Source organism: Andrena cerasifolii, chromosome 8, assembly GCF_050908995.1.
Source record: "Andrena cerasifolii isolate SP2316 chromosome 8, iyAndCera1_principal, whole genome shotgun sequence".
Classification (NCBI taxonomy): Eukaryota; Metazoa; Arthropoda; class Insecta; order Hymenoptera; family Andrenidae; genus Andrena; species Andrena cerasifolii.
In genome coordinates, this window is record NC_135125.1 from 9,383,322 (window position 1) to 9,402,593 (window position 19,272).

Sequence of the window (19,272 nt, forward strand, 5' to 3'; positions counted from 1 at the left end):
AATTTATGCACATTTAACGGTGCATCTCAAAACTCTGATTATTCTCTTGTTTACATTTAATTTGCCATTCTATTTTTATTCACGATTAGAACAAATGAAAAATACTCCGTCGTTGATACTCGGGTTTCCTAATTAATTATGAATTTTCTGCAAATAATTTGTACACTTTTACGTTTCAATTAAAGTGTATCCCCCTCCAACAATCCCCCCCCCCATCGCAAATAAGTAAACAAAATAACCAATCCAAATATTTGATATAATTCAAGCTAAAGAGTTATCAATGAGAATTCAATTATCCTTGAATATTCCTTTATCTAATTACGAAGGGGCATGACAATAATTTAAACAACACTCTGCAAGCTAATAGGGAATTCGTAAAAGGTTGGCCCGCCTCTCGAGGCAGCGTTCCAATTCCCTAGCGCTGGTCAGGGCGTTGAAGCGTTGGCAAGAGTGCGCGTGGGCAAATCTATCGTGATGACAATTTTAAGTGGTGACAGTCGCGTATGTGCCTACTCGTTGCCCTCGTAGTAGCGTTGCTTCCGACTCCGCCGATGGGAAACTGAATATTTCTGAATCGGCGCGCGATTCGTTTGTGCAGCATATGGGATATTAATCGCGGCGAAGGTACGTGTTTCACTTCATTTCTCCCGCACCACAGGAACAGATGGCCATCCGCCGTGCGTTCGCTCGCCTGACAGTTTGTTAACGCGACAAGTGCCACTCTGACAGTTTTCCTTTTACGCCAGTCGCATTGTTAGGCACCTGTTACCGAACACTGGCACTTCGTGCTCACTGTAGCCGATCTCCGACGCATTGTCGTCGGTTTCTGTCCACATCCACGTGAACAGCGATTTGCTATTAACGATTTACGTATCGAGCACTAACGTTGTCAGCTTGAAAATATATCTTCAGTCTCATGTGGATTCCAGTTTGGATGTTACATTGATCAGGTTTATCGAGCTTCTTTCGGAGTGCTTTGAGAGTGGGACTGTGAGTCAACGGAACAAATATCTTCGCGAATGAATTATATTCCTCTCCATCATTCTGGACAGAGATGTTAAGTTTCGTCGATTGAAACAGCGAAGCGGTTAAAGTGTTCCTTTTGGAATGTGTCTTCTATGTCGTATTACCTTTTGTTCGTTTTAATATTGAGACTTTGGAAGCTTGAGTACTGCATATTCTGTAATGCTGTTCAAGCGGTTTTAGTACAATGATTTTTTTCAGTTGTAGGTGAAAGAGTAGAGAATAATGTATTATTCAATCCCAAGCATAGACTTCAAATTCACTCTCCAATAATAGAGAACAATTTGCCTCTAATACTAAACCTAGTTCCCTGCGTAACACATTTCCCATAAAACCTCATCTACTCTTCTAGCCAACAGTTATGTAGAATTACAAAACTAAAGTAACAGCTTATACGTGAAAATTCTTTATCCACTCTACTCAGCGAGATACACAGACGAAGAGAGCACCTTAAGTTTATCAAACTACAAACGCAGCTGCGTAGAAGGAAAACTGTTGAATCTTATCCGACCAAACGAAATTTGTGGGAAAGCTGCTCTTTCCCACGTACTCGCTCTCAGAACAGTGCAGAAATCATATCTATTAAAGTACGAATACAGATTTGGTACCGAGATGTACCACAGTTTAAAAGGCAGGTTGCACAAAAAGCTGTGGGACTTAAATTTCTAGCTTCGCGCAGCTGAATAGAAAAAGATCCGTGCACGGTGCGTTCCCCTCGAAACTCGGTTGCGGAAATCGCGCGAAACGTGTTTCGGAATCATCGCATTCCGCGGCACGGGTGCACAACCTCGCCTGTCTTTCATTTCGATCGCTTTGTTCCGCGCACGCATTTGGACGATTGCTTTCCACCTACCAGCGCCGATAGCAGCGCGTGGCTTGTGCAACCGTAACGGTAAAGCAATCCGTCGTTCGTCGCGTTACGGGGAACAATTAAAAATACATATTCTAACGCGTGTGCGCTCACACAGACGCGGAAACCTCCGTACAGGTTCGCGAGGCCCCACGAATTTGTTTCGGCAAGCAGCCTCTGGTGAAAGGTCCGCGATTCTCGCGGCCGCTATTTTCCACCGTAAAACCGCGTTACGCGTTTTCTGTAATTTCCTGTATACTCAGCCTTCGCGCAATGCACTTATAACGCGCGCTGTTCGCGCAATTAAAGTAGCGGGCGCGATTACTACTTTGCGTAATTAACGTTTGGTATATCTTAAGTAATATTCGAATCGTGGAAGCTGTCCAACAGCAATTATTCCAGTTTCTGCGATACATGTTCTACGGATTTAATGCTTAGTTACTTCCGATTTCACGGAGCCTGTCACAAGTGCGTGGAGTATTATAAATCAGATGTCAGATAACTTGGAATGATTTCGATTGTTCTCTGGTTTAGATTGATTCCCGTGCGACATTTTTTACCAGCCTCGGGCATTGTGGAAGGGAACGACACGGTCCCGTGGTACGTCGAGTAGTCCTTTTTATTTACTTGTTACGAAAGAGAGAGGCCGGTGCGCATGTGGAGCATCCTGGCCTGCGCGGGCTCCATCGACCCCCAAACCATTTCGTACTTTCCAGTACGTGTTTGGCGATCCTACTGTGCCAGTTAATCGAAAAAGGGAACGATAAAATCGCCGTCGATCGGCCAATTAACCGGTGCCCCTCGTCGGGCAGTCGCGCTGCCTAGGCTCTCGAGATCGATGGTTTGCCTCTGTGATGTTACCGTGACTCCCCTGATTAGGTGATCTTTTAACTCGCCCTCGGTCATGGCACTCGATCGTGAACTTATCCCACCCCCGGGACAAGCAATCAATTGTTCTTGAAAGTAGAGGAACTCGGAAATGATAGATCATTATAAAACTAACATTGCTAAAAGCCCTATATCACCCGCGACTCGATAATATCTAAGAGCATCGTTCAAGAAGGACGTGTACAGAGGCTGGATTATCGGGAGGATCTCATCCGGTTCTCATGCCAGTTGCTTAAAACCGTGGAATGAGTCGAAGCTGTGGGAAATACCGTACATCCCTTCGAACTTGAAACGCTGCTTTTTCTTTCAGGTTCCATTGAATAGAAGACAAGGTCGCGTTCTATATTCGAAGTACCATTTCTTTGCGTTTCAAGAGCCCCGAGACGACAATTTTCCTGGGAACTGAGTTACGCCTTGTTGAAGGAGTAGCAAACCCTAACGATCAGACGGATTCTTCGCTGCAGGAAGATGAGAATATCTAAAAAGGAATCGCTTTTAACCCTCTCTCGGTGCTAAGGTTCGAACGCTCGACGCGTTCGCCGTGCGGAAATCGTTAACCGCGTATTGCTAAACGTTGTTAGTAGACGCCCATAGGCGTTCTCCGCGCGGGCCGCGACGACCCTTTTAATCTTCGCAGCATCCGAAGGGTTAAAAGTGGGGCGCGTCTTAAATGCGAAGTGACGGTATTGATCACAAAGAAAGATAGACACTTCTCGATGAGAAATCCATGTTACTCTTATCGTCTGCGTTATCTCTCACCCGCGCAAACACGCGACCCTTTTTAATTGCAGATGTCCGCGCGATTTAAAGGAACGTGGGAGAGAAGTGTGCGTACGAATTGCGAAATAATCGTTACGCGTGCGTAATTTGCGAGAAACGTTCCCGATCGTGGTTCTGCGTGATCGTTAGCGTTTATCGGTTGCGCCCTCGCGTGCGGATGTCCCATACGCACTGTAAATTCCACGGTAATTCGGGCCACATACCGAGAAATATATATTATCCTATATCGCGGTCGGACATGTGGCATATCACCGCGAGTGTTTCGCGCTCGCCCACTATTCGCTAATTCATTCGCACGCGCTAATTGCTCGGCTTTCTTCGCGACCATTTGTCGTTCCTTTATCTGTCTAACGCTGCAATGGCTGCTGGCAGCCGCGGATCGGACATGAAAATTCGTGCGCGATAAAAAGGAATCGTGCACTTCTACGAAGAGCTTCGAAAATAAAGCGGCACGCGCATTGTTTCTCTTCGGTTTTAAGAAGAGAAACTCGGGCGTCGGTTAATTGGAGAAACTTTAATTTAACTTAAAGAAAAATTGCGAGTTATTAGCGCCTAACGCTCGGCTGCGAAGATTTATAAAGGTCTGGAATTTTTCGAAGCTTCAACCGCGTTATTACCCGTCCCAAATTGCAAAGAATTTTTCGAACACTTTTAATGGAAAAGATATATTCGTTCTGCAAGGGGGAAGAATTTTAAGCAGCGGTATTAAATTTCCTAAGTTTCTCTAAGTTTCCAGGTGCATTGGCACCAAGGGCGTCGATAGTCCTACTGTAATTATTCTACGAAAAGGAGTTTCTGTGTTTAAGAAAGGTATAAATACTCTGGTGGTGCGGCGTTAAGATGCATCTCTACTTGGAAGTTGAAATAGTTTCGCGGAATATGGTCGGGAAATTGTGCGCTCCGCGGAAAAATCGAAAGTAATCGGCTCGAAGAGACTGAGGGGGGTACTCGAGCCCAGGCGCACGGGCCTTGCGATCGAAAGTCTCGTATGCGAGGAACGAAAAAATTTCTCGATGGTTCTTCGTGGTTTGCTGGCACCAGCGGCGGCGCGATGGACACGAAATAAAACGTCGAAAAGGTAGAATGAACACGTTAATTGAGGTTTAACGAACTTCGAGCAGCGTCGGGACAAGGGGTGAAGGGGGGCGGGGAGGAGGGAGGAGGGTTCTGTAATGAGCGTTCATCGGGACCTCCTTGTGGAATTCGTTGGGGGTTGAAAAAGCATGCGCGTTCGAGCTTTAATTAAGGCTCGATGGGCTCTCGTCGCCCACTTAAATCCCATTAATCCCGTACAAATAATAATTCATTCGTTAACGACGAATCGGTTAACACGAAACGAGTCAGATATCGGTGGAACTTACTCGTCCAACGGAATTCTGGATTTTCGCATTAATTATAACGCGCTGAAAATGTGAGAGGGGCTTAGTACAGCGAGCGTTATCTTTGATCTCTCCTGTTGCGTAAGAAAATTATTGAATTTAAATAGGAAAGGTCGTTTCTAATCGTATGCTTTCCCTTCTGTTGTAATTCTAGACTTTTGTTCGTGGGAACTGCGTGGAATAGCGAAGAGCATTGGATAAGATAGTATTATGTAGAGAAGGATCCAATTTCGCTCGCTAAAAGTACACGAAACATCTGAGAACATAGAATCAGGACAAGTACATTCCGAGGGATGAATCATTGCGCTGTTCCGATCAAACGATCTGACCCGTTCGATTTCGTTTCAGGGGGCAAGAATACCAGGCAGCTGGACAACTAGGATTACCGCGTTATGGACCGCAGGTGATGAGCGTGTTGTGTTTATGCACCACGGTACATCAGACCGCTCAGAACAGCAGCCAGGCTAGCAAGATACTTCCACCCTCGCCGCAGGCCTCATCCGAAGAAGAGAGTTTAAACTCGTCGCAGGAAATTCCCACAGACGAGCTGGCTCTATTAGCTAAGCTGGAGGAAGCCAATAGGTAAATTTTGCCACGCCGAACAGATGCATGTGCAAGTGACGAGCGCTTTAAATATGTTTGTGCTTTATACCGTACTATGTGTATCGCCGCTTGAAACGATTAGGGGATAGCCTGCCCGAGCATCAAGCATTCCGTAGACCCTCTATCGTCTAATTATTTCAAGCGGCGCGTTTCTGTATTATATTGGGCAGTTCGGCTTACTTTCGTATGTTCCTGTACCTGCAGGTCAAAGTTTAGACAACACTAAAACACACATTTGAGGAAAACGATACATACTTTTGCAATATTCAATGACAAATCTACATTATCACGTCAGTTTCCTTGCGAACATTGATACAGTATTGGGTCGTAACGTATGAAGGTAGTCGCACCGGATCAATAGACGGCAATAACGTTGGCGCAAGTTTACTCAAGAGTTTGGTGTAATTGATGACAGGCTTATCGAATCGGATGCAAAGTCGTTGAACTCGCTGCAAAGCAATCACAGTAGGAAAGGCTCCGATACATCTCAGGTGTCGGTGGCGTCGGGGGGCAGCGGTGGGAACGGCGACGCTGCGCCCCGACGCCACAACGCAGCCGATGGCGAGGAGAACACGTGGACCCTGTGGGGTCATATCGTCGCCGATTGGGATTATCATTGGAAGAAGAGGAAAGAGTTCGTCAAAGAGTTAGTACGTCAAGGGATACCTCACCACTTTAGGTAATCCACCGTTTTGGCAGCTTCTCGAGTTCATTGCGCTAATGTTGGGAGATCGTGGGGCCCTTTTAAATGTTCAGATTAGTGCGAACTTGGATGGTAACGAAACACTGACCCCGTGTTCATTATTGCAGAGGTATTGTTTGGCAACTACTGAGCGGTGCTCACGACTCTCCTGTTAAAAAGCAATTCGCCGAGTATATCAAGGCCACGTCAGCGTGCGAAAGGATAATCAGAAGGGACATTGCTAGAACGTATCCTGAGCACGACTTCTTTAAGGAGAAGGATGGGCTTGGTCAGGAGAGTCTGTTTAACGTTATGAAAGCGTATAGCCTTCACGATCGTGAAGTGGGATATTGTCAAGGTTCGGGATTTATTGTAGGATTGCTCCTTATGCAGGTACACTTTAGAACACATTTGACAAGAGAGAAAGAGAGGGTGAGAAGTCAGGCAATAAGGGAACTTAAAGACGGTCCAGATTTACTCTGACCCGATGAGAGAATTAAATAGGTATCCACTCTGTTGTTACAGCAAATGCCGGAGGAGGAAGCTTTCGCTGTACTGGTAGCGCTTATGCAAGAGTATCGTTTGCGAGACATGTTCAAGCCGAGTATGGCTGAATTAGGGGTGTGCATGTATCAGCTAGAACATTTAGTTGCTGACACGCATCCCGAGTTACACGCTCATTTTACGGCTCAGGGTTTTCACACCTCGATGTACGCCTCGTCTTGGTTCCTTACGCTTTTCACCACAGCGCTCAGCCTGCCGCTGGCCTGCCGCATTTTTGACGTATTTCTGTCGGAGGGCATGGAAATTATTTTCAAAGTTGCGCTGGCCATGTTGCACTTAGGCAAGGAGGAGTTGCTAAGCTTGGACATGGAAGGCATGTTGAAGGTAATGTCCATGACGAACTTACGTTACACCTAAGTACCATTTGTCACAGAGCAGAGATGCTAGAAGTTATGTAATGTAATATATGTTTGTAGAAGAAAACAGGCATTGTCAGAGTGAAGCACGAAGGAACATTTTCCCACCTGTGGGTCTATGTTGGTCTTCCCCTCGTTTCACTAACATTTACCAGTCCTTTTGCGTACAGTTCTTCCAGAAACAGCTGCCAGGAAGAGCCGAGAAAGATCCCGATGGCCTCATGATTCTTGCCTATGGTATGAAAATAAATCCGAAAAGAATGAAGAAATTGGAGAAAGATTATACGGTGTTAAAGATGAAAGAGCAAGAGGAGATGGTTGAGCTTCGCAGGCTTAGGGCGGAGAATAGGTTGCTCAGGCAAAGAACCGAGCTTCTGGAGGCTGAGTCCGCGGAACTGGCGGACAGACTAGTCAGGGGTCAAGTTTCTCGGGCCGAGGAAGAGGAAACTGCATTCGTTGTACAAAGGGAACTGGCAGCTCTTCGGCATACGCATCTGGAGACCAGCCATCAGCTCGAGCAGGCTCACGAGGAATTAAGATCCCTGTCGGTCTTGTTAGAGGAGAACGTGACATCGAAGCAGTCGTCTCTAGAAGAGATTTTAATGAAACAGGAAGCTTTGTCGCAGAAGGAGGACATGATACAGTGTTTGCAAGAGGAACTGGTGAGGGTTCGACTGCACGAGGCGGAGAACGACGCGACGATAAGGGAGCTTAGAGCAAGGATACAGGAGCTGGAGGAAGATAAAAAGACTTTACGCGAAACAACGCCGGATAATTCTGTCGCGCACTTGCAAGAAGAGCTAATTGCCGTGAAGCTCAGAGAGGCGGAAGCTAATCTCTCCTTGAAGGTAACTTTTTCTTCCACACCTCTGCTCGTTCCTTTTTTAACTCTGTCGCGCAAGGAGTTACTTTATTTCGCTTAATCCGCTTCACGTGACACGGCGCAATATTTCAGGATCTTCGGCAAAGAGTAATGGAATTGAGCTCAGCCTGGCAGAGGCATCTGCAAGAGCATCGCACCGCTCAGCCAGCGCCCGCAAGCGACTCCACGCCGAAGAAGCTTCTGTTCTGGGAGAACAGGGGCCACGAGGTGCAGAAATTCGAGGAAGACTTAATGACAACCAGGATCCGAGAAATGGAAGCTGTGACGGAGGTGAAGGAGCTTAGACTGAAAGTGATGGAGCTTGAGACTCAAGTGCAGGTCGCCACGAATCAGCTCCGCCGACAAGACGAGAGCGGTAAATTACTTAAAGAGGACTTGGAGCAAGCCTTAGCCAGAGAGAAGGAGCTTACTGCCAAATTGCGTGAACAACAGCACAAGTATTCTGACCTGGAGTCGAAGATGAAAGACGAAGCTATGATGGCCAGGATACGCGATGCGGAGCACGCTCAGCAAGTCGCTGAACTCACCCAGAAAATATCCCTTCTTGAGTTAAAGGTACTGTTCCTTAACCGCCTTTCAATTATTCATACACGGCGTCTTGAGAGCGCTAACTCTCCTTGCTTGTTACAGAATGAGGAGATGCACGCGGAGGGTGAACTTAGGAATAATTTAGATGACAGTGAGAGAGTGAGAGAATTGCAGGATAAAGTTGCTGAATTGAAAGCTGAGGTACGTGGAAATTACGATCCCCATTTCTGCTGCATTAATGAAAGCATTGACTTAAGAAATTGCAGTAAGGGGTGAATGGAAGAATGGGAGAGTCTAGAATCTAGAACGTTTTATGAAGTAGCTTATACAGTATATAGAGAACTTCCGTTTCTTTCTTTTCAACAAATTTCTTATGTATCTTAAGAAAGACTCTATTAGTCATTAATGGTGGATACATTAGTATTGAAAGTAAATCGATAAATGCTTTCAATTATGCGCAAATATAATTATTTTCATATGTGATTTTGATCGTTGGGAGTCCCGATCAAGTCTCCTCCGTTAAGGTTGAAATTCGTATTTTTGTTCACTGCTCTTTACAACGTAATACGCGTGTTAAAAGGATTAACGGTAGAAGTAATGGCGGTAGGTCATGAATACGTAGAGTTATGATTATTTCACGGTAGCTTGAGAGTCCAATTTTTATTAAATCTGCTATTGGGCTGCAATTTAGTAAATTTCGACAGCTTGTAGATTGACGTAATTGTCGAGAGTTTTGTACAATTTGGGAATAGAAGTAATACCAGTTAATGGCTCGTTATAGAATCTTGATTTATTATTTCAATTCCTGCATATTCATACAACTCATAGACATATATCCACCATAATCTCGATGCAATTATTGCGGTCTACGATAAAGATATTTAAAGTGTTTTTGTTTCCAGAGATTCTTGATACTTTCGTAAAAAGTACGTATCTGTAAGTTTCTAGGATTTTGTGTAGGAAGCGTGATTAAGTTATCTGGAAGTTATTAACATAAAGCTATTAACCAATGTGCTATCTGCCGCGTGACAGAATTCCTCTAATCCTGTTTACATATTTTTGATAATGCACTCGATATCGTTGTAACACTGTTGTATGAAGTACCCATGTTTTATAAATACTCACGTACTCCTCACGAAGATCATACGTTACCAGAGATTCTTATCGCACCATTAATTTAAACTTGTGGTGTGCTACTAACATGTTTTTTTTTTTAACTAACTATCCTGAAATCCTTTGATGAGCAACGTACCTAAAAAAAGAAAATATGTACATAATATGTATTGTTATCTTTGTTCTAACTGTGTTTGTTGGGTGCACACAATCGCATCTATCGTAACAACATGTAAAATAAGCGAAAGTAATTTACGCTTCTGTATTATTGTGGTTCACAAATTTATAACGCACAAATTGCACCTCTTACTGCAATGTAATGCTAATTGTCACGCCGACGAACTTTTTTCCTTTAATTAAACTATACGCCATGAAAAATAGTTGGCGAATATCTCGAAACAGGAAATTTATTATTAACAAACGGTTAAAAGATAGATTCTCATTCTTTCATATATTTCCATTCAGAATTCATCATTTTCGGACTTAATAATAGCTTGAACAAGCAGTGTAATAGAAATGTAATTCAATTCAAACCCCTTGACATTCATATTAATAAGTGACTAATTCTTAGTTAATTCAACACTGGTTTGCTATTAACAATTAACTGTTACAACGCGAAGCGAAACACAGCCTTCTCACTTCTCACACCGAAAATTAACTCGTTTCTGCAGAGGTACCTGTACACATTAAGAATTCATTGCGTCTCATTACCTAAAGTGCATTCCTAATCGTGTTTCAGTCCATTCTTAATTTTGTCATGTTTACGTGATTTGTACAAATTGCAATCTATGTAAGAAATTGTTCACGTGTCAAAGCTTTAACAATAGGATGCATACACAGCTTGCTATGTCTACGCTGCAATGCAAAGTACAATTATAAGTGTCAAGTCGCTTAACACTCGGTATTAATCGTCGTTATGGTATCCGCTCGATCAATATTGTTTTCGCACTTGCCAGGGTGTAATAATCATCAATGCTTTCGAGTCAAAGGAACCTTATATCTTTGAGGGCGAGAACAATATAAGAAAATGTCCTTCCAAGTGAAATACTTACGTTTTTCTTTCAATATTCTGCGCATTGGAAATTTACAGATAACTGTCCTCATTGCTCGCTTGTTCAATAGAACATTTCTTTTAATACTTTACAAAATCACAATAAGCGTTACTGCGAAATTTTCAATGCCTTAGCATCAGCATTTAAAACGTTCTATCTAGTCACATATTAAAATCGTTTGATGATAAATCAAGCTCGCTACTTATTATACTAATTGTGCTTTAAGGGCATTCTATTAGATATTGAGAGTTAGCACAGCACGGAGTAAGGATTTGATTGAAATTTTGTGGAAAAAGAGAGATATGGAGAAGCATATTTAAAAAGATACACCTTCAAAGATATTACCCATTTGTTTCAATACTTTTGTACTTACGGAGCATTCAGCAGAAATGCATTATACGTGTCAGTGAATTACTTGCTACGCAAGCAGAAGGGCAGGAAGGAAATGACAGTGCAGTGTCACCCGAGCTTAATTGTAATTGTAAACTGAATTCTTATTGTGTGAAGGTACCAGACACTAACACAAAAGAACTAATGGTTGTTGTAAAACTAACCCTCTACTGCTGTGTTATCTCTGTCTCCTTAGTTCCCTACGCCAATCACCAGCCCGGAGACTGAGCCTTGGCGCTGGCTCGAGTAAGTCTTTACCCATCTTTAAGCATTATTTTAATCCATTTCATATATGTAGCATGACATCGATGTGTATTTTATACAAGAGTCATTTTTCCTCTGTATAGTTTTGTATATATATATATGTATATACATATATTGGGTACTACAATTTTTACATAAATGCAGACCGGCCAGTTTTAATCCGCAGGTAGATATTAAGCAACATGGTATGTCGAGTGGAAAAAATTGAACATGGGGAAATGAAACATGCCCCTTGACCTACTTTACCTCCTCTACATTCAATGTTTCCAGCCAACATACTTTCCAACCTATATCTACTTGCAGATTCAAATGGGGCACTGCGTATGAAACTGTTCCTAAACTTCCAAATACAATTTGTCCTTGCGTTTCGATATGAAGTTTGTATAAAAAAAGTTATTACATCTTGTAAATTACTCGTAATATGTAAATATAATTACACCAAACGTGCACTGATTGCACAGACATGTTTACACGAGGATTCGAATGACTATACGCTACGTCATCTCCTTTTCTTTCGCTGTCCCATCATCACACATGTAACAAAGCACTGATTGAATCTCTTCGTGGCATTTAATGTACACTTTGCAGGCTTAGCAATCATGCCCTGTGTAATCACCGTCTGCATGCTTCATTTATTTCCGTTATGCTTCATCCCATTGTTTTATTACAGGTGCAAATTTTGGCTTTTTTACTGTACAGAGGAATGGAGGACGTATTTGAGAACATTTTTGGAGACCCTGACTGATGTTTCCCTTTAACACATTGCTTACCAATGAAGAGGATGTTCTGATAAATTTCACTTTGCTTACTCACGTGCAACGAGAGTTATACAAGTTTCAATTAATATCTTACCAGCAAAGCTTTTCAAGGTTGACTAAACAATGTTAGATGGTAACCAGTGTGTTAATTAGTGCATGATATTCATTACAGTCTTTAGCGTAACGTGCTGATCGGTATTCTTCGTATAAAATTGATGATAGAGTACTGAAAACTAACAGGAAGCTGAACTGGAGCTCTATAACTTTCCTCTTCGCTGCTTTGCATAAACTATCGCACTTATAAGCTTGAAGTGTCTGAAGTCCACTTCATTTATCCTGTTTAAATCCAGTTACACATCATCTTGTTAGCGGCGAACAGATACCGTCTCAGCTATTTGAAAGAGAGAACAGGGTAGAGGTCTTTCAGTGTTCAAATAGTTGCAAATAAGTTTGGTACATTTAACATTGTTGTTTCGTTACTTATTCCCACAAAGCATAGAAATTAGAAGGTAGTAGTCGAATTACACAGAACTGAGTGTTATCTTTAGAAAGGGATACGCGAAGCATACTTCTTTATCAAACGACGATGTACAAAGTTTCTTACCGCAAAGATGCTTGCGGCGACGATTTAACAGATGCCACTACATATTTTATGTGTGTCGCAGGTCATGAGGCTAGAGAGTTGGAAGCAACGTTGGACAGGTAACGGTGGACAAAACGTAAGGAGCTTCAGTGTTGACACTGAAAGCGAACTGGACGAGCGGGATCTCAGAATTTGTTTACAGGATCATATCAATGCGTCTACGCCAAACTCACCAGAGGTATAGAATTCCATGTATACCAGACATTAGGCAGCTAATTAATCGTTAAACGCAAGCACTCCAATTGTCAGAGTCAAGTGAAAAACCTTCTGTTTCATAATCATGCTTTCGCCGTAGAAAGAATGACGAGCACGCACATAGTATATAAATCGAGGAGAACGTATAGGAATAACGATTACGTTTTTAGTTACATCTACTATCACTAGCTGGTGATATAATAGCGGCATATAGCAATTAACTAGGTGTAATCCGGTGGTCATTAGTAACGCAGTATAAAGTTATCCGACCGAATCGATCTTTCATTGCAATCAGGCTTCAAAGCGTTTGTACAGATGTCTTCTTAACAACTCTACGCGCTGGCTAGCATCGGAAACATCTTTCAATACAGGTATCATAGAGGTAGAAAGAAAGGATTTTTTTATTATTCGCGATTCCATTAAACCTCGCGTCGAGCTGTAGCTAAAAATATTTACCCATTCCCCGAAGCAGTCACCATTGTATCTTCTATTAGCTCTCATAGAGTACTGCTTCATTATCGTCGGATCAACAATCATGCGTTTCATGTCTAAGTCTGATTGCAATAGATGAACTCTAGATTAATATAAGCATGTGACGCATACGACAGTTTTTTTATACGTATTCTGTGTATTTTTTGTAATTTAAACCAAGTGTATATCCATTTAAGGGATTGTATATTGAATAGAGTAAAGTCCGTCGGCGGGGAAATCGCAGATTAGAGTCGTCTTTTACGAGTAAAGTAAAGAGAAGGAAATTGTGTCTTTCCTGAAACGACGGAACACACGTAGAGTCTCGTTAACGAATTGCGGTAGCGTATTGCCCCCGGCTAGAATTCCACAGACAAGAAAAGAAATACACCGTTTCTGAATTCGACTAGTACTCCCATTGCGTGTTTGTACAACTTCTGACACACATTCGTGCGAAACGTTACGTTGATTCCAACGATCCAAGTATTAGAACTTGCGCACAAAATCAGGACGCGTGTCTTTGTCGTTCGAAGCGTAAACGGCGGGGGGGAAAACAGATTGTTTCGGCGATTAACGAACGGCACTTCTTATTTGGGTCCCTAGCAGCTGCCGAGCGGCGTGGGTGAAGCGGTCTCCTTTAAATAAATTTACTAATTGCAGATTATTGAAACCGAAACCGAACGAGATAATCGGGAGTACTTGTAAAAGTTAATACCCGGATAGCTCGTTCCTTAATAGCGACTTCCTAGGACGTGATAATTAATTCCAACGTAAGTAATTGCGCAGATCACAATCTCACCGCTTGGTTTTCGACTTTTTTTTTGGTTCTTTTTTTGTTTCCAGCTTACGTGAACCCTTAACGATCCACCCTTGATTCCAGTGTTGTGCTTGTGGCGATCGAATACAGTTCGTTAGGTATTACGTTATCTGAGACGTATTTGCCTTTAAGATAAGACGGGCAGCTGGCCGATAAATGATGATCTTTCGTCGAAAGCGATAAATGCTAATTTTCGGCCGTTCGGCGTTCACTTTTTTCAATGTTTTCGTTCTAGTGCAATCAGGGAACCGTTCATTTCGAGGAGATAGCAAAGCTCGTGCTCGATTATTATTCCAAAAAAGAATTCCTGAAAAAGAATGCGAATTATTATTAACTAACTTCTTAACATACACATCGCTTTCGAGGTAATTTTTAATTGGGAAGAAGTTTTTGAAACGACGGCACGTGTGAGTGTATAATTTATTTGAAATGGAAAGTAAAATCTGCCCTGATAGCGTTTAGAGCAAGAGAGAATTATTTAGTAGTACTTCAAATTTGTAAATGTGTATTTAAGATTGATTGTGGCTAAAAATTGTGCAAGTCTTAACTATTTATCTTTTTAGATGTAACGCGTATATATTTACTTACTGGAACATTGTGGTTTAGTAAGAATGGATCAACGAGTACAATTAAAGTATTTTTCCTCAACTATTAGTTACAAATTTATCTGACGATACTAAAGCTGATGTTGGCGTAGAATATTGTTGCATGACGTTGGAACGTTAAGGGTTGAACGCGCCCACAATTTTTCGCTTTGGCCTAAATTATCATAAACATTTGTTTCTTTTTTTGTCACAAACAATCGGCAAAATCAGAGGTTGGAAGAGCGCGTTTTTGCACCAATCACCAGAAACCTTTTCACGGAGAAGTGAACTTTTCTGCTTTCGTGCACGTTCGATCACGGAAAAAGCATGTACCTTTTGCAAACTAGTAGAACTCGATTAACCGAGATGACACGAAAACCTTTTCCTTAAATGGGAACTCTCGGAAATTAGGTTATTACTTTCTTAATCGACTGTTCTGGAGGAACAGCTTTCTAGAAATTAAATATTACTTTATTGTAATTGTCGACTGCATCCGGCTAAATATTGGGATTCTGCAGGGATTTTAATATAAAAGTAAGATGCTACATTTTGTACTTAAATCGTTTATCAGTCGATAAGGGTTTCACATATTCTTTTCAACAAACAGTAAGTTTTCAATCTATACAAGAAAGTAGAACAGTTCTGAGAATAAATCAATTTTTAAAATTCTATAGGATGTTTAACTTGCAAAGAAAAGTTCCTTTCAAGCGATTCTCTAATTATTTTAATCACTGTATTCGCGTGAAAAGGATCAGGGTGATGTTAGTGAAACAAGAATCTCTGCAGTCACCCGGTATTTTCTCTTATCAGTCAAGAGGAGAGTCAATGTAGTTGCTGGCTTTACGTATTGTATAAAGAAAAAGTCAAGTCTTTGACCGTCGCTGCGCAGTAATTTACCCCCCACATTGTTGTAAACATACAAATTAAGCTAAGGTAACGCTTATACTGGCGCAAGCTCAATATTTATTACCAAAAGGGGATTAGCTTCTAATCTTTTCAGATATTTCGGCTGCGATTGAGCATGTTTTTCCTCCGTCTATAAATAAGAAGAGAGTAATAAAATAATTTCAATACTGCCCGATATATTCGAGCCGACTGGATTAAGTGCAATTTGTAACGGCTAAACGGAAACGGTTCGTCAAATTATGAATGAATTATCACGTTTCGTCGCTTCTGCGAGCGTTGCATGGCGATTCTCACGAACTTAGGCACGCCTTTCTCCAAGCGAATCAAGCAAACTGAACTTAACGCGCTGTATTAAATTGAAAATTAATTAAACAATTAACAAAAGGGTGATAAATTGCGCAGGGCAGAAGGTAAATAATAATTAGTCGCACTTAAGTTGAGTAATCATCAAAGTGCAATGTTATGCGCGTGGAAAGCGCGACTGCATCTCTTTTAGTAAGAAATTGTGATATATGCGTACGCGCCAGTATTTATTTTTAAAAGCAAATTCATCGACAAATGCTATTTGCGAAAGAAAAATTTATTTCCTTGATATGCGCTAAATTTTATCGCTTTCCGTGGACAGCGATCGAAGTAATTTGCGAAGAAATCGATCGCTGGCTTTGATATGGATCAATCGACCCATTGTGACCTCGAGCACGCTTTGTATCGAGAAAAAAAGTTTAGTACGGAGAACCATATAGTGCTATAGTTTAAAAAAAGCTTTTTAGCGGTATATAATTATCAGGTTTGATTTCTTCCAATTATATCGCTCCAAAATATAACAAATTATCGCGAGCTAAATTTGTCAACGTAGCAATATCTCTCTGAAACTATTTTATTTCTGCTTCAATAGTGATTGGTATTAATTATTCCACTAATGTGAACAAGGTTTAACTGATAATTTTAAAGATGATTAAAATCCAAACTCAGTCGGGAATCGATTGACCAACCTCGGCTCTACGTTAGATGGTAGCACTTGATCGATGCTAGTATCCGTTCTAAAACGTGCGAAACTTTTTTTCTCAAGTAGGAAAGTACGCAAGTGACGAGTGTATCGTATTACATTGTTTGTCCTTTTCTACGTATGCCTATTTTAAGAAACTACCGTCAAATTTAAAAGATACGTTCGTTTAAGATATTTTACAAAGCAACGATCGTATCAGTGTCTCGGTTCCCGCGTTATTCGATTGGTTTCGACGTATGTAGCTATGCGTACTGTAAGGCGCATTTACTCTATGTCGCATGGGTAACGAGCACCCGCGGACAATTGATTTGTTAGCGATCTTCGATTGTTGTATACAAGATCCTTCGACCGATAACGCGCACACTATGGACAACGATTATGAATTTGTCACGAATCATTGTGGGGAATATTATAACATCAGGAGTAAATAAATTTTTATTCACTTTTAAGGATTTCACCTTCTTCCCGCACGCAACAGCGAATTGCAATTCCGGGAGATTTACACTAATGTATAATAACGTTGATATTCGACGGAAACGAATCGCCCCTTTGAACGACCACGCGTCGAGTAAATACGTATTGTATACGTTCCTCTCGTAATCACCGGGGAATTATTTCCTAAGCAAATATTCGTGTTATCACAATCTCCGTGGAATTATCGACGTTCCCTCGAAACCGCCACTGTACACACGATCTACTTTGCACCTTTTATTAGGGAAAGATTGTCTTAATACAGTAGAAAGGAATGATTATAGTAATCCTTTGTGAAATCACAGACGCGATCGCCGGTGACTGTAAGAAAGAAATCCGTTGCGACCACGTTCGCGTTTCTGTTGACGCGCCCAAAAGTTAGTCCCCCATGGACTGCGAAAGAGACACTGTCTCGGACGAACCACGCTACTATGTAACCACAGAAATGCAAGGCAGATGATACAAGTTAGTTCTTTTAATCATTAGTTCGCGCGATGGTAGAGAATCCATCGTCCCTCTGCGCCCATCGATGACTCCCGAAGTGAAGCGTAGAAAATTCAGTCCCCCGCTTATAGATTTAACAATCTCGAAACAGTGTTCACTGGAGGAGCAACAAGGACGAGAAGGAGGAATTGTCTGCCGGAGGGACAGTGACAGCATCGAACGCAAAGACAAAAGCAAAGGGGGGAGGGATAGGGAGGCTATCGAGTGACTGAGGGGGTGGGGTGGGGGTTTGCGCCCATGGGCGGCGCAAGTTGCGGCAGGTAGTTTTCCAAATGAAGTGTATCTTCCAGAGAGTGGAAAAAAGTAGTGATGCGCGATATTTATCGATTACTGTACATATCGATATTTGCATGTCGATATTTTGATATTTTTTATCGATATTTCAAACACTAATAATTTCAGGTATCGATAACTTTGTTCAAAATATCGATAATATTTATTGCACCTTCTTTCGTTCAAGCCAATTCAAGCTAATTTTCAAATTACTGCGTCTAAGTAGAATTCAGTAATTCATTTTCATACTTTTATATTGAATGGTGCCTATGATATTTCTTATTAAAATAAAAATTCTAGTTTCCTTATAAATATGATTTGGAAAGTAGATTACTTGTTTTTATTGCAATACTTTTGAATCTTAATTTAAACGAAAATAATTTCTTAATGGTACTATATAATAATTATTATTTTTGAAAATTCTTTTTAATCAAAAATAATATTCTCCTGAATATATGTAGCTTATTTCTTAATTGGTGAATTCATACGATCTTCGTATCGATATTAGCAATATCGATACTTTTTGAATAATATATTTCACGTATCGATATTGAACGAAAAAATATATATCGATAAGCATATTATCGATAGTTGGGACCAATATCGCACATCACTAGAAAAAAGTAATCCGTGAAAAGGGGTTCGTTGTTACGCCGGTCTGGCGCGACGTTGCCAAGTCCCCTGCGAATGAGGAGAGCAGCTGGCCGGGTTGGTGCAGGAGCGAAACTAGAATGTTATGGGGCCCTCTCTCTCGCGTCGGACTCCTAATTACCATGAATCTTAAATGCGCGAGGAACAGCCGGGAAGATACGAGTTCTTAATAAAACCAATTCCGTCGTGGTAATGCCGCTAGACATAACGCTGCCGCTATTACGGGACATTTAAGAGGAGAGCGGTCTGGGACAGATTTCGATAAAAAAAGAAGAAAGAAAAAAAAAGGAAAACAGGGAGCATTACCAGGGCGTATTTCACAGCCCGTGTCGGGGTACCGAGACACATAGTTGCGAGTTTGCGCGGCCCCTCTTGAGGTGGCGGTGGCGGCAGTGTTGCCAGGCGAGACCGAAACCACGGTGAAATGGAAAGATCCCGGCTATGGGGGTTCGCGGGAGGAAAGGGGCGAGGGGGTGAGGCTGTAGAAGCGAGCAAGCAAGGGAGAAAGAAAGCGCAGGAACGGCGCAGTAGAGCGAGAAAGGGGGGCTCGCGGACCGGGCAGGGATGGCGGGCCAATTAAATATGGCGGTGGCAGTGGGGTGTGGCGCTTGCGCATGCGCAGCGCCGCTTTCGGCTGGGGG

The 19,272-nt window shown here is 41.9% G+C and overlaps 1 protein-coding gene and 1 long non-coding RNA gene across 6 annotated transcripts; one reads left to right on the forward strand and one right to left on the reverse strand.

The window, feature by feature from the left end:
• The first annotated feature begins 459 nt into the window (after positions 1 to 459).
• Evi5 (ecotropic viral integration site 5) lies at positions 460 to 17,181 on the forward strand. Of its 5 annotated transcripts, none has more exons than XR_013086349.1 (11): positions 460 to 624; positions 5,269 to 5,502; positions 5,939 to 6,202; positions 6,334 to 6,598; positions 6,731 to 7,093; positions 7,296 to 7,973; positions 8,081 to 8,563; positions 8,639 to 8,737; positions 12,779 to 12,934; positions 14,080 to 14,189; positions 14,263 to 17,181. XR_013086349.1 is itself a non-coding variant. In XM_076819261.1 (10 exons), exons 1-10 carry the CDS (start codon positions 4,555 to 4,557, stop codon positions 12,111 to 12,113), a joined length of 2,589 nt encoding a protein of 862 aa, XP_076675376.1. In that variant the 5' UTR covers positions 4,209 to 4,554; the 3' UTR covers positions 12,114 to 12,266. The 5 variants fall into 5 exon arrangements, 3 of the variants coding, with proteins under 3 accessions (XP_076675376.1, XP_076675378.1, XP_076675375.1); XR_013086348.1 differs by lacking the exon at positions 460 to 624 and adding an exon at positions 4,217 to 4,619; XM_076819261.1 differs by lacking the exons at positions 460 to 624; positions 12,779 to 12,934; positions 14,080 to 14,189; positions 14,263 to 17,181 and adding exons at positions 4,209 to 4,619; positions 11,288 to 11,337; positions 12,026 to 12,266.
• Positions 9,294 to 12,850, reverse strand: LOC143372739 (uncharacterized). Its single transcript, XR_013086350.1, has 4 exons — positions 12,718 to 12,850; positions 12,126 to 12,504; positions 11,256 to 12,046; positions 9,294 to 9,788 (listed from the first exon to the last, which is right to left on the reverse strand). It is a non-coding gene; the product is annotated as an uncharacterized LOC143372739 (long non-coding RNA).
• Positions 17,182 to 19,272: the final 2,091 nt, after the last annotated feature.

Coding starts and splice junctions, on each gene's coding strand:
- Evi5 (XM_076819260.1), top strand. CDS start 4,555: ATGGTTCTTCGTGGTTTGCTGGCACCAGCGGCGGCGCGATGGACACGA. Junction 6,599..6,730: donor TAGGATTGCTCCTTATGCAG/GTACACTTTAGA, acceptor CTGTTGTTACAG/CAAATGCCGGAGGAGGAAGC. Junction 8,738..12,778: donor TTGCTGAATTGAAAGCTGAG/GTACGTGGAAAT, acceptor TGTGTGTCGCAG/GTCATGAGGCTAGAGAGTTG.